This window comes from Peromyscus californicus, unplaced genomic scaffold (genome assembly GCF_007827085.1).
Source record: "Peromyscus californicus insignis strain IS unplaced genomic scaffold, ASM782708v3 Scaffold_12__1_contigs__length_115047231, whole genome shotgun sequence".
Classification (NCBI taxonomy): domain Eukaryota; kingdom Metazoa; phylum Chordata; class Mammalia; order Rodentia; family Cricetidae; genus Peromyscus; species Peromyscus californicus.
In genome coordinates, this window is record NW_026294413.1 from 86,177,787 (window position 1) to 86,192,517 (window position 14,731).

Below are 14,731 nucleotides of genomic sequence, written 5' to 3' on the forward strand. Positions count from 1 at the left end.
CTTCATTTCAGTGAATACTAAGTAAACCTTTCAGTTTACTACACCAGCTTACAGGAGTCACCCTTGACTGCTCTATTCTTGGACTCTATATAATCCATTGATTAGGAATGCTATTTGCCAGACCTCCTAAATACTACTGTGTGTAATTAGCCACATTTAAGAGGCTATCATTCAGCCAGGCGGTGGTGGCGCACGCCTTTAATTCCAGCACTCAGGAGGCAGAGCCAAGCGGATCTCTGTGAGTTCAAGGCTAGCCTGCTCTACAGAGCAAGATCCAGGACAGGCTCCAAAGCTACACAGAGAAACCCTATCTCAAAAAACCCCCAAAAAACAAACAAAACAAAACAAAACAAAAAAACCAACAACAACAAAAAAAGAGGCTATCATTCTTGCCTGGATTATTACAATAGCCTCCTAGCAGATCTCCTTGCTTCCATTCTTCAACCCTTTCAGTCTCAATAAGGAGAAACCAGAGCAATCATAATAAATCAGGAGTCAAATGTTACTTCTCTACTTGAAACAATACAAGCCAGGCGGAGGTGGCGGCACATGCCTTTAATCCCAGCACTCGGGAGGCAGAGCCAGGCGGATCTCTGTGAGTTCGAGGCCAGCCTGGACTACCAAGTGAGTCCCAGGAAAGGTGCAAAGTTACACAGAGAAACCCTGTCTCGAAAAACCAAAAAAAAAAAAAAAAACCAAAAAAAAAAAAAAAAAAAAAGGAACAATACAAAGACACTTTATTTAACTCTCCAAAAGTTCAAGTGCCCACAATGGTCTCTGAAACCTTATATGATTTGCATACCCTACTACCTTACAAAGGGTTCACTCTGCTAGTAGCAAACTTCTGGTTTAAGTGTGGTGTACTTATCTCTCAAGCCTTTATACTGACTATTAATTCTGCTTGGAATGTTTTCTCCGATATTCACAATTCTTACCATTTCTTCATGTTAGCTCAACTTCCAGATTCTTAGTGAAATCTATACAGATCATTCTCTCTGTTCTGACCCCTTACTGGCTCCAATTTCAACAGTATGTATCAGGATCTAACATACAACTTTACTTAGGCAAGATGCTTGTCTATTTTCTCATTTGAACAAAGCTCCATTGAAGTAAAATTATCTTTCATTCTCTGAGTGTTTGTTTGAGACAGGATCTAGTCTGGAACCCTTGCTCTCCTGCCTTAGCCTTCCAATTGCTAGGATTATACACATGAGTATACTATTCTACTTGCCACAGAAGTAGGAGCAGAGGAAATGTGGTATGAGGAAGCTGGAGAAATAGTCAGGGGAGGGACTTTTGTCTTCATTCTGAGTGTGGAATACTAAGCCTCAACTCTCAGCCTCAACCCCATCTTCCCTAATTCACCTGCCCACACGAGGGCGCACCAAGCCATGGGATTTGATGAAGACACAGTCGCCAACCTTCAGCCACATGTCATTGTAATGAAGCTGCTCAAAGTAGTGGCAACCTGGTTCACCATTGGACATCTCCACAGGAACATCTTCTTTTTCCTGTGGAAAGGAACTCGTTAAAGACCGGCAGATAACAAGCAAGGAGCAGACAGACTCCAAATTAACTGAAGAAACAACAACTGTAAGTAATTTTTTTGTGAAGGTTGAGAAACTAAACATTAAATTGTGAAAATCAAACTCTTAAGTATTGTATTCATTTCAAACTTATAATTTTCATAAAATGTTACATTTTTATACCCCGCTTCCCAGATTGGACTTTTATGTATTTACTTATTTTGAGAGGGTTTTTCTGTGTAGTCCTGGCTGGCTATCCTGAAAGAAACTCATTCTGTAGACCAGGCTGGCCTTGAACTCACAGAGATCCACCTCCCAAGTGCTGGGATTAAAGGTGTGTGTCACCACTGCTCAGAGGGGATTAGGTTTTTGAGAAAAAATACTGGAAAAAATTCACTAACATTCATTTAGAAGTAGACAAATTCACTACAGTAGAAGGAACAAATTCTAGCCAGGTGGTGGTGGTGGTGCACACTTTTAATCCCAGTACTCGGGAGGCAGAGGCAGGTGTTATCTCTGAGTTGAGGTCAGCCTAAACTACAGAGTGAGTTCCAGAACAGCCGGGGTCACAAAAAAAGACCCTGTTTCAAAAAAAGCAAAAGCCAAAAACAAACAAACAAAACAAAAAGGGAACAGATTCTATATAACATTCTTTACTTAATTTTAGAGAATTTCCCCCTTCCCTCTGTGGTAATAGGGATGGGACCTAGGACTCTATGTGCTAGACAATCACTGATATCTCAAACCCTTTATTTACTTACTTATAAAACAGGGTCTTACTAAGTTGGCCCTGAACTCATTCTATAGTTTAAGCAGGTCCCGAGTTTTCCTTTCTCTTGCTTCAACCTTCCAAAATCCTGAAATTATAAGCATGTGCCACCAGGACCAGCTTCTTTTTAGTAATATCTTTATAAATTAAGTTTATTCAATCTCTTCTAATGACATAGCTCATTTTATTGCCTACTCTGGAAAGTAATACTCCTTTCTGAGCCCTGCAGGATTCAGAAATATACCAAGCTTGTCTTTAACTTGCCTTTGTGATACACAGAAAGATTCTCTCCATTGTTTCTGTCCTAATTCCTGGTTACATCTCTGTGAAACCCCCAGGGAAGGCATGCATAACGTTACAGCAGAAATGAGTGTGAGGACTGGTTTCTCACACTACAGAAGCACACAGCAGACTGAACAGGAAAGAGGAGTGGCAGAGCAGGTAAACTCAGGAGACCTGGCAGTGATGAGTGAGGATCCTCTGGAATGCTTGCCTGAAGCCTTCCTCTTCAGACCTGCTCTACATTCCTGGGAGGGCAGATGAGCACAGGCTGGGGGCAGAGGAGGCACTGAAGGAGGAGACCTACACTTCCCAAGGAGTCCAGTTAGAAGCCTCCCTCCTTGTCTGCATCTGTCCTTCTAACCCTCTGTTCCCAAAAGGGACACTAGCCCTCCTCCTGTGGCCTCTTACCTATTGTTAGGCAGGTAAAACAGGGAGAGGAGTGTCAACCACTAGTTTGGTACCTTACCCTGGCCTCTAGGATACTGTCTTCATTTTTAATGTTAATAACTCAGATATTTTAAATTTGTATTATTTTTATTGATTCCATTATGGCAAGAAATAATATAGTTTTATGACAAACATGATGCATTCTGGTTCTGAATAAATTACCTACTATGTGCAGCAACATAGGGCAAATTACCTGATTTCTTCTGCTTGATTTCTTCATGTATAAAATAAATGGCAGTGTGCCCCCAAGATGGGGTTATTGGAAAGCATAAGTGATATAAAAATCTTAGTTAAAAAAAACCAAAAAACAAAAAACTAGTAATCTAATGAAATATAAAAAACTTTAAGTCAGGCAGTGGTGGCACATGCTTTTAATCCCAGCACTCAGGAGACAGAGGCAAGTTGATCTCTGTGAGTTTGAGGCCAGCCTGGTCAACAACAGAGTTAGTTCCAGGACAGCCAGGACTGTTACACAGAGAAACCCTACTTCGAAAAACCAAAATAAGTAAATAAATAAATAAACTACAAAATAACAAAAAAAGTTTATTTCGAATAATCCTTTCATTCCTAAGTGGAAGATTTCCTTCCTTGATCATTTTGATCAGGTTGTTTTAAAATGGCTTTGATTTCACTTATAAAAATACTATTGCCTCAATTTTTATATTGGTATCATACATGAGACCAAGGCACAGTTTTCTCATGGACTTTGAAGGGTGTGGAACACAGTTTGCTCTGGCTTTATACAATGAACTAAGGAGGGTTTTCATTTCTATAATATCAAGTAGTTTAAACAGCTTTTTTAATTTTTATTTTTTGGACAGGATTTCTTTGGCTGTTTTGGAACTTACTCTGTAGACCAGGCAGGCCTCAAACTCAAGAGATAAGCCTGTCTCTGATGCCGGAGTACTGGGATTAAAGGAATGTGCCACCATGGCCAGTTTAAACAGCTTTTAATTATAGCAGTCCTACAAAGAGTTAAAAAGAATCCACCTATGGATGTTGAGCATATACTCCATCCTCACTGGTCTCTTAGATTTACTTTTTCATGAGTATTCTGCCTGCATGGTATGTCTATACATGTAGTGCATGCCTGGTGCCTGCAGAAGCCAGATCCCCTGGAACAGGAGTTAGAGCCGGTTGGGAGCTGCCATGTGAGTGCTGGGATCAAACCTGGGTCCTCTGAAAGAGCAGCTAGTGCTCTTAAGGGTTAAGCCATTTCTCCAGCCTCTTGCCCCCTAGATTTACTTTCATTTATTTAATTTTGATTTTTCGAGATAGGGTTTCTCTGTGTAGCCCAGGCTGTCTTGGAACTCACTCTGTAGACCAGGCTAGTCACAAACTCACAGAGATACACCTGCCTCTGCCCTGGCCCCTTGACTTACTTTATATACTTTTAATTAATTTTTTCCCTTTTCCCTGAGTTTCTTCCTCTTTGTTTTACTAAGGTTTTATACCCTCAATTTTTTTTTCTTTTTTGAGTGTAAATATATTAATTTACTTTCTGGAATAGATATTTTAAGGTTAAAGTTCATTTCTAGGTGGTGACATCCACGTACCTTTTCCAAGTTAAAATTGTCTTCAGCTCGATTGTCCTCTGAGTTGTCTGTATTCTTCTCATCATCCCCTTTATCTGCATTTGCAAATACAGAGGCCACTCGAACCACAGGCAAGGGCACATCCCGAGGGACAAACCTAACTGAGCTGATGGGCATTGTCCACAGTTTAATTTTCTTAAAAGATTTGGTTTTGGCAGAATATCTTGATTCACAGACAAAAACATCCTCATCTCGAAAGTTTTCTGGGCATAATTTAAAGTATTCCTGGGATGGGTTGGGAATAATAACACAAGTAGGTAAATTTTCTGAAAAGTAACCCCCAAAATAAAAACAAATGTTAAAAATCAACCAACCTAACTATTAAAACTTTCTGACAATAAAAGGTAAATTGCTAGATAACAGGGGGGTATTTCCTTGGCTATACACCCTTTAACGATAAATATGAATTCTATTTATTGTTCTGATTGCCCTTTGAAAATATATACTTTCCATATTGTGAAAATGTTCTTAAAGCTTTGGACAGGTCTTATGTGCATATATGAAAGATAGCACATCTTATTACCTAATAACAAAACTGATAATTGGTAAATGATTACCTTTCAGAAAACATCATCCTTGCAAAATAGCCCAGCAACATAAAAATATTAAGATATTTGTGTGTAAATAAACAATATACAGCAAATGGTCTCTCACAATTATATTCATGTTAATTTTTTTTCCCTTGGGTTTTCGAGACAGGGTTTCTCTGTGTAGCTTTGGAGTCTGTCCTGGAACTCACTCTATAGACCAGGCTGGCCTAGAACTAACTCACAGAGATTCGCCTGGTTCTACCTCCTGAGTGCTGGGATTAAAGGCATGAGCCATCACTGCCCGGCTTATGTTAATTTCTTATATACAGACACAGGCTAAAGATGTTTGAAACAGAGTTTCTAATTTTTTTTTATTTTATTTTTTAAATTACACTCATGATATTCATTAATTACACTCATGATATTAATCACATTTGTGGTATTCATAGATTACATTTTCAGTATTCATTCAATTATATATATATATACTATATATTATATAGTATATATATATATACTATATAATATATTAATTTTAAATGCCGAATGTCATTTATTGAAGGAGGGAGGAGGTCTTAAATACAGGCTTACAGCACAATGGGAGAACCCCGGAGGGCAGAAGTTCGCTACTGATGTTTTACAATCTTGCATCTAAGCTATTAATGCCCATTATTCAGGATACACAGACAAGGAACTTCCCTTAAGCATTCAGGAGGGTGGAACCTGGCAGGGAATTAGCATAGGGAGGATATCAAGGTCAAGATCCGCAAGCAAGGCAACAGTTACCCAAAACGGGGGCCAGGGCCCTACAGGTCCCCCTTTTATTAAATAATGAGCTTCTGACTTGCGTTGCGTGGGACATCAGCAGGTCACCTTACCCGTCATGGAGACGCCTGCCCAGGCCCCACAGGTGCTCTGTCTTAGGTTGGTGAGTGCCCCCCAGGCGTTACCCATCTCTGAATACTCATTATCATACAGGCTCAATCGTGTGTGAGCTGCAGAGTTAACTGCTGCCAAAGATCTCAAAGTGGCACTGGGCTTGCAATCTGTGTGTTTGACACAGAAAAGACCAACAGAGGTCCTATCTCACCCATAGCCACAGAAAAGACCAACAGAGGTCCTATCTCACCCATAGCCACAGAAAAGACCAACAGAGGTCCTATCTCACCCATAGCCAGTAGGCTAAAGGCAACTGAGCCATTCCCTTCCTTAACGAACCATACTGTACGTTGGAGTCCTTGTAAGATAGTATCCCAAAAGCAACTGGAACTTGAGTTTATAAATTTATAATTTTCAAAGCCAATTGAGATGTATATAACTACTGAATTAAATTTATCATGCCCAATAGAATGGAAGATTAACTAACTGTGGTAGCTACTTTTGTTGCCAGGGTCTCCACTGTGCTAGCTGTAGAGTTTCTAATTTTTTTTTTTTTTTTTTTCGAGACAAGTTTTCTCTGTGCAGCTTTGCGTCTTTCCTGGAACTCACTTTGGAGACCAGGCTGGCCTCGAACTCACAGAGATCCGCCTGCCTCTGCCTCCCGAGTGCTGGGATTAAAGGCGTGCACCACCACCGCCCGGCGAGTTTCTAATTTTTGAACTACAGAGTTTCATATTTTTAAATTGTATTTCCAGGGAATGACATCAGTGGAATGAATGAGTTTCTTACCTTGACAAACATGACTACACATTTGCCTAGAATTTTACTAACAGGAACTTTATTATAATAGTCACTCTTAAAAACTTCTTTTTCCAGAAATTTTCGTGTAGCCAAATGGAATGTTTCATTTGGCCGATAAAACCAACAGCCATACAACCATTTTTCACCTCAAAAACAGAGAAAGAAAAGAATTATTAACAGAAATCTCATATTCTTTGCAGAACTAGGAAATACTTCACCAAGCCATTATGATATTATGCCATGTGGTTTTAGATCAAAATTTCTTGATAGAATTATGTTAGAGGAAATTAATATTTTAAAACAAAGTGGTACTAAGAGACCTAGAAGAACCATTTCTCTTTTAGAGCTATGCACAGGGAAGAGGGCAGAAGAGCTGCGGGTCGATACACACTAGATCCCTGTGCTTCAGTGAGGAAGCAGGCACAGGGAAGGACATTTTTGCAAAAAGATGATGGAATCCAAAAGCATTTCACCTGATTGGTAGCTTAAAGAATTGGATTGCCTATACCACACCTGTACCTGCTGTTAGCTTCATTCTTAATGTCTCAAAGGCAACTTTCTTTTTTTATTGTTTTAGTTTTCTGTTTTAAGACAGGTCTCACTGTAGCCCAGGCTGACGTCAACCTCCTAAGTGTTATGATGGCAGGTATGTGCCACCAAACCAGCTAAAAGGCATTCTTTTTAGGGAGGCCCTTGACAAGAAATTATACGCTCAGTTACAGGTTTGCTTATAATATTTTTTCTTTATTTGTGACATTCATTGAAAAAAATTTGCTAGATAAAAACATGAGACTTTTTTTTAATTTATGTATTTGTTTATTTATTATGTATACAGTGTTCTGGCTGCGTGTTTGCCTTCATGCCAGAAGAGGCATCAGATCTCATTACAGATGGTTGTGAGCCACCATGTGGTTGCTGGGAATTGAACCCAGGACCTCTGGAAGAACAGCCAGTGCTCTTAACCTCTGAGCCATCTTTCCAGCCCCCAAAACATGAGACTTTTGCTCTTCTTAATCTCTGCCATCCTACACAGAGTTTAGCTCCAAGTGTTACTGAATAAACAACTCTTTCTTACACATTAAGAAGTTACATTTCTGAATCAATTGTGACACTGCCCAACAGTGCTAGATTCCATGTTTATATACAGTAGGGTGCTTAATTATATTTATTGGTACAGTGAACAGTGTATTTATTGATGTAACTATTGTTGAAAGGCTTAAATAAATGAGTTAAAATTTTTCTTCCAGAGGAAAAAGGAAAAGTAAATACAATCATATTTCATCAATCTGCCCCTTAATTTTTTTATATTAAAAAAATGTATGAGTGTTTGGCCTACTTGTATGTATGTGTACCATGTGTGTGCCTGGTACCTGCAGAAGTCAGAAGAGGGCATCGATCTCCTAAACTAGAGTTAGGGATGGTTGTGAGCTATGATGTAGGTGTTGGGAACTGAACTCAGGTCCTCTGCAAGAGTAGCAAGTGCTCTTAGCCACCGAGTCATCTTCCTAGTACTTGTCCTTCAATTTAAAACAAACTTACCAGCTGAATCCTCCCACAGTCTCTCAATACAGACTATATGTGGTTGTAGATTGGCCTCTGCAGGTTCAACATAGACATAATCTCCAACATGATACATGCTGTTCTTAAAGCTGCAGTCCTGGCTGTATGTACGATGTAAGCCTGAGAGGCCTGCAGAACCTGAGGAATCTTCACTTTTTTCAGCTTCTTGGATTTGGGGAAAAAAAAAAAAAGGAAACTCAGTAAAAGACTGTTGGTGTCAAAACTAAACACATCACACTAATACACTGAATTTTTTCTTTCCTTCCCTCCCTTCCTTGTCCCTTTTTTTGAGGATCTCTCTATGTAGCCCAAACTAGCCTCCAACTTGGGTTCTCTTGCATTATAGGGATGAGCCACCATATCTGGCTATACTTAATTCTTTATGTGGCATTCAAAGAGAGGAATCAGTAAAAGCAGCAGCAGCATATTCTCAATAGTCTTTACCTCAAACTGCATTTTGATTTTCTGAGACGAGGGAGGGTCTCATTAAGCTGTCTAGTTCTTGAATTCACAGGTTCAAGTGCTCTAGTCCTGCCCCAGGCTCCCAAGTAGCTGGAAATATATGTGTTCACCATTATAGCTAGCCTCAAGACAGCCTTTTTGAATGAAAACAAACTGACAATAATTTAAGTAACTATTCTATAGGACAAATCACTTCAATGATATACACTTGTATACTAATTTTTAAGAATTCAGAAAGGCATTACAGAATAAATCGCATAATCCTACAGAAAATGTGATATACCTCTTTTCCATACTGATGTTTCTGAAATTATTTCTTATAAATTATTACATGGTTACATTAAATTTAGTGGCATTTTAGAAATAAATATGTATGGCATACAATGGTAAACTATGTATATGTGTGTGTATAAAATACTAAAAACATTTCCTCTGAGACAAAATACTTTTAAACAAGATTTTCTTTTTTTTTAGGCAAGATCTCCCACCCCACCTGTGTGAACCAGGGATTGAACCCAGAACTTTATGCATACTACTCATGAATGCTAGGCAAGTACTTTACCAGTGAGCTGTATCTCCAAGACCTTATTTTTGTTAAGAAAACATCTTTTAATGGTCACAATACAAGCTATATGCAAATACTACAGATTACTACTTGTTTAAAAATAAAATGCCCTTAGTATTACTATATACAGATGATACTCAAATAAAGCACTCTCCAAAATAGCAAGTCCCACTTTTTCTGTGAATTTCTCCCCCTCTTTCTTTCTTTTTTCTTTCTTTCTTTTTTTTTAAGACAGGGTTTCTCTGTGTAACAGCTCTGGTCAGAACTCTATTTGTAGACCAGGCTGGCCTTGAACTCAAGATCCACCTGCCTCTGCCTCCCAAGTGCTGGGATTAAAGTCGTGCATGAGGGCTGGAGAGACGGCTCAGTGGTTAAGAGCACTGGCAGCTCTTCCAGAGGTCCTGAGTTCGATTCCCAGGAACCACATGGTAGCTCACAACCATCTATAGTGAGATCTGATGCCCTCTTTCACCATAAAGGTGCATATGGAGATAGAGCATAAAATAAATAAACAAAATCTTTGGGTAGGGAATTCTGGCTGAAAAGAAAAATCTGGTTGGAAAACAGACACAGAAGTCACTTGAAGTCGTGAATGACCACTGTCTAGCTTCTGTGAGTCTCTTATGGAGACTATACAACATAAATGTAACATTAAATATAATATAAAATGGAGCCTGGAGCTTCTGAGAGATAGTTTCTTCCCAAGAAAGATTCCCAAGCAGATTGTGTTTGAATGTGGATTTGTGTGTATAACCTGATACCATGAGAACTGGCCAGCTTCATCAAAAGCTTTATGTTTCTTGTCTTAAACTCTGACTCTGGCTTTTCAAGCCCAGGAGGAGACTTCAGACTGGGGCACAGACTATTCACTCAATCTCTATCGTTTTCCCCAAAGTATCAAAGGCTTAACACTCCACTAGGTAAAAAACATTTATAGATGTTTATCTTATTCTGAATCTGTTAAAAACATACTTTATATCTAATTTTTGACAGTGATAGGGATCAAACAAGGCCATGGCTGTATTAGGCTAGTTCTCTACTACTGATTGGGATATGTAATCCTGTTATAGAGTATCTTACTTTGGGCCAAAGCTTATAGTCCTCCCTATGGTTCTCTATCATGTAGTACATGCAGTCAATGGAGTCTTGAGACAGGTACTATTCTTTCTGGGGAGGCTGCCTTCTGCTTCCAGGTCACTTAGCACATAGAGCTCCCTCCCATATAAATTCTATGGGCTTTTCCTGCATGTTCACATCCATGACCTTCGCTTGTCTCATACAGAGGGAACCACCTTATTGGGATTCATGGCCAATGCCAGCACCACCAGATTTTGCCACATCAATTCGGCATAGTCCCAGACATAAAAAACTAAAAGCATTTAATTTGTGGTGATGCCTCCCACAATCACTTAGTTCAGATGATGCCTTTTGACACTATAACCAAACTTCTAAAGTATCAATAACCTCTTTGACAAATTTTAAGATCAACACAAAGAAATAAAATGTGCATGTGATAAAGATACTTTGGTTGAGATTCCATTAAATGCATCTTCTAATTTAAAATACTAACAAAAACGTAGCTGAGAGAGATAAACACACTTCATTTCAAAACTGTAAAACTTCTGTCCGAGTCTTGCCTGTGGCTGCTGGTGCTGCATTTAGCACTTTACCAGTAGCTCTCCCAATGCATCTCACTCTCAGAAACTTGTGCTAACAGACTCTTTCTACATTCAACTTCCTAAGGATAGTTTCCCATAAATTAAAATGCTGGCAACAAGCATTTGAATTTAAGTGCATATTCCAAATTAATCTCCAAAAGTCTACACCAAGTTAAATCCCTCACTGTGGATCTAAGGGCTTTGCCAAGTTTCTGAGAATTTTACACAAGCAGAATCAGAAAACTGTACTAATAGAAGCAGTGTACAAAAATGAAAAAAAAAAAAAAAGGCTACCTAGCCCCTTCACCTTTATAGACAAGAAATAAGCCAACTAGTCACTCAGTTACAAACACCTTTCCCAAGGAAGAATTCTGAAGCAGAGTACTGTGCCACAGAGGAATTCTCTCATTCTAGAAACCCAATGGCTTCTGTCTAGCTGGATTCAAAAATTAATGAAATTTCTCAACACTTTCTTTCATCTCTTCCATTTTGAATTAGAGTATCTATAACTATTATCCTATGCATGTATGCACAGAGGGCATTTTTTCTGTCAACATGGCCAAAGTTTGAAAGGAATCATTTGGATGAAGAATTATACCAGACCCTCAATCACACATCCAGATGATTCAGATGATGAGAAGGGAATTCTGAGCCAAGGGTATTTAAATGACAGACACACACCAATTAGAAGGGAGCTTGTAAAAACACATGGAAGTAATTGAATTATATCAGTGAGAAGCAAAGACTGGAAAAAACTGAGACCATGACAAAAACAAAACAAAAACCTAGACTACTTACAATAGAATGCTAGCACAAAAATGGACATTTGGTGTTACATAATCACGACCACTATTTCTATAACTTTTCATTCCCCCAAATAAAACACTGCAACAATTAAACAGTAACTTCCCATCCCTTCTTCTTGCTCCTGGTAACCCTTATCCCACTTTCTCTATGAATTTGCTTATTCTAGACATTCCAAGTAGGTTCAAGCAAACACTATTTGCCTTTTTTCATCTAATGTATTTCATGCAGTGTGTTTTCAAAATTCATCTATGTATATTTCATTTTAAATAATATTCCATGGAATGAATATAGTATAATTTCCTTATTCACACACCATATGCCTGGGGTGCTTTTGTCTTCTATTATAAACAACGGTATTTGTTCCTATGTTTGATATGCCCAGTCAAGTCATTTTAGTGCTTATACTGTGTTTATTGATTTTTGACCTTTTTTGTTCTAGCCATTACTAAAAAAGAAATATTGAGAATATAACTGTTGAGCTCTTTCATTTCAGCTGTTTTCCTTCACATGTTCTAAAAAAGATTTAAATTACGTATGTTTGTGTATGTTTGTATGCATGTGAGTTTAGGTACCCTTGGAGGCCAGAAGAGGGCTCTGGATCCCCTGGAGCTGAAATAATAAGAAGTGGGTTGTGAACTGCCTGACGTGCTGGGAACTAAACTCCACTTCTCTAGAAGGGCACAGTGTGCTCTTAACTGCTGAGTCACATCTCTAGCTCATAAACTTCATTTTAAAGGGTAATTTATCTAAATACAAATTTGGGTTTGTTTTTTTTCCCCTGAAAATTTTCATATCACTTCACTGCTTTTTAGCCTTCATTATTTTATATAAAAAGTCAGCCATTAATTATGCTGCTGTTTTCTTATATCTGATATTTTCATTTTGTTTTGTTTTTGCTTTGAAATTCAGATTTTTCTTCCAGCAGTTTATAACGTATCTAAATGGATCTCTTTGTGTTTATCTTACTTGGGGTTTTTGGGCCTGTAGGTTAATGCTTGTCATCAAATTTTTGAAGTTTTCACCCACTATGTTTTCAATTTCTTTTTTCCCTCTCACTTCTTTCCACTACTATTACTATGATAGATATACCTGGAGACCTGACACTAGGGGCTGCTCCCTTTTCTGAAAAATTACGAGTCAGCCAATGAGTTGGGTAAGAGTCACATTCAAACACTTTACTCCATAAGGATCTACCCTCAGGTGACTAATCTGTGGATACAAAGTTACGGTCAATTTTTCACTGGATTTTTGCTTTTCACCAGGTTCCTGTATCGTCCTCACACACGTATGTTTTTGGGCGAGCAAGCCTTCAGATTTACTCAATTCATTTCCACATCAACTGCTTTCAGTTGGAAAAGATACAGACTCTATCACTCATCCGTACAACCTTGAATGGGTGTATTCCCTCTAGCAGCAAATGATGTTTTTGTAGTTACCTTTATGTTGGCAAAATGATATTCTCACTAATCAGTATGTTCTCATTCTCTCCCCCACCCCTCAGATATTTCAAGTCAATTAATATTGTTTTCTGATCTTGAGGGAAAATCTAAGAAGGTCTGATGCTACAGAGTAATACAACTGTTGTAGAGTCATATTTCTAGGTATCTTTGTGAACTGAAATGTTACACAAAATGATCACTTTTGCCAAGTGCATTGACACATGCCTAAAATCCCAGCACTGGAGGGCATGGGCAAGGAGGATCACGTTAAGACTGGCACCAGCCTGGGTTACATAGTGAGATCCTGCCTCATTGTCCCCCACCCTCATCACCCCATAAAAGACTCTCAATCTGCAACGACAAATTCTCATTATCAAAATATTTACAAATCTGGCAAATGATTCAAAGTACCACTTTTAGGTTGATATGATTAAAATGAAACTAGAAATGTGGTTCAACTGAAATCTCATCTACTTGTCTGTTTCTCACAGTGTTTAAGAGGAAAGCTCTACTGTTGAAAGATGATGGCATCAACTGACACATTCACTGCTGAGAATGACTGGAGCTCCAGACACACCTCTCAAGTATGCGGCATTAAGTTCTCACACTTGTCATTTAGCTGTGTCAGAAGTAACTTACTCAGTGTAACAACCAAACACATGATGACGAGATTTCTATCTGATCATGTCTTATTTGAACTAGTCAACAGTCTGAATCTTCAATCACATAAACTCTCCAAAGCTAACTGTGGCACCCACTAGAACAGACTTTAATATTTCTTCATATTTAATAAGAGAAAAGGAACTAACCTCTTTTTTCTTCTTCTCGTTTTAGTTTATCTTCCTCTATTTCTTTAGGTAATTTTTCCTTTTTTTCTTTTTCCACATCGTTATGCAAATGCTTTGTGGTATAGCTGAGTGCTGGAGAAAGAAGGATCTCTCCATTTTTGCAGAGTTCATCACGAATTCTAATAAAAAACTGCTGAAGTTCTACTGCATCCTCATATATTTCGGAATCTGTCCTATAATGGCATTAAGAGTATCCATTGACATATGAACTGCTTCTTCCATAATACCTCAATTACATGCTAAATCCCATTAAATGTTTCACTATGTTCACTGATATGATAATAGTATTTTGGCTCAGTTAGAAGGGTGCTCCCACTAAGTTTGTTAAGACAGAGTATCTGAGCCATGCATGGTGCTACATGTCTGTGATCCAGCACTTGGGAGGTGGAGGCAGGAGGATCAAGAGTTCAAATTCACTCACTTACATAGTGAATTTGGGGGCAGTCTGAGCTACAAGAGACCCTATCTCAAAAACAAAACCAAACAAAAAAGACGGAATGAAAAAATACATACACAATTGAGTATCTGAGTTCTCACTCAGTTCCTTTTTTTCAAGGCACACT

At 38.5% G+C, this 14,731-nt stretch overlaps 1 protein-coding gene across 40 annotated transcripts in view; it reads right to left on the reverse strand.

The window, feature by feature from the left end:
- Positions 1-14,731, reverse strand: part of Pbrm1 (polybromo 1) — a 108,903-nt gene that overhangs the window by 29,741 nt on the left and 64,431 nt on the right. For 30 of the 40 annotated variants that reach the window (XM_052733679.1, XM_052733692.1, XM_052733678.1 and 27 more), the window contains 5 exons: positions 14,130-14,341; positions 8,369-8,554; positions 6,818-6,975; positions 4,581-4,844; positions 1,366-1,511 (listed from right to left, as the gene is read on the reverse strand). In XM_052733679.1, coding sequence (XP_052589639.1) covers positions 1,366-1,511; positions 4,581-4,844; positions 6,818-6,975; positions 8,369-8,554; positions 14,130-14,341 — 966 coding nt within the window. The remainder of the gene's footprint in view (positions 1-1,365; positions 1,512-4,580; positions 4,845-6,817; positions 6,976-8,368; positions 8,555-14,129; positions 14,342-14,731) is intronic. The other 10 variants (XM_052733676.1, XM_052733681.1, XM_052733700.1 and 7 more) reach the window with 1 other exon arrangement.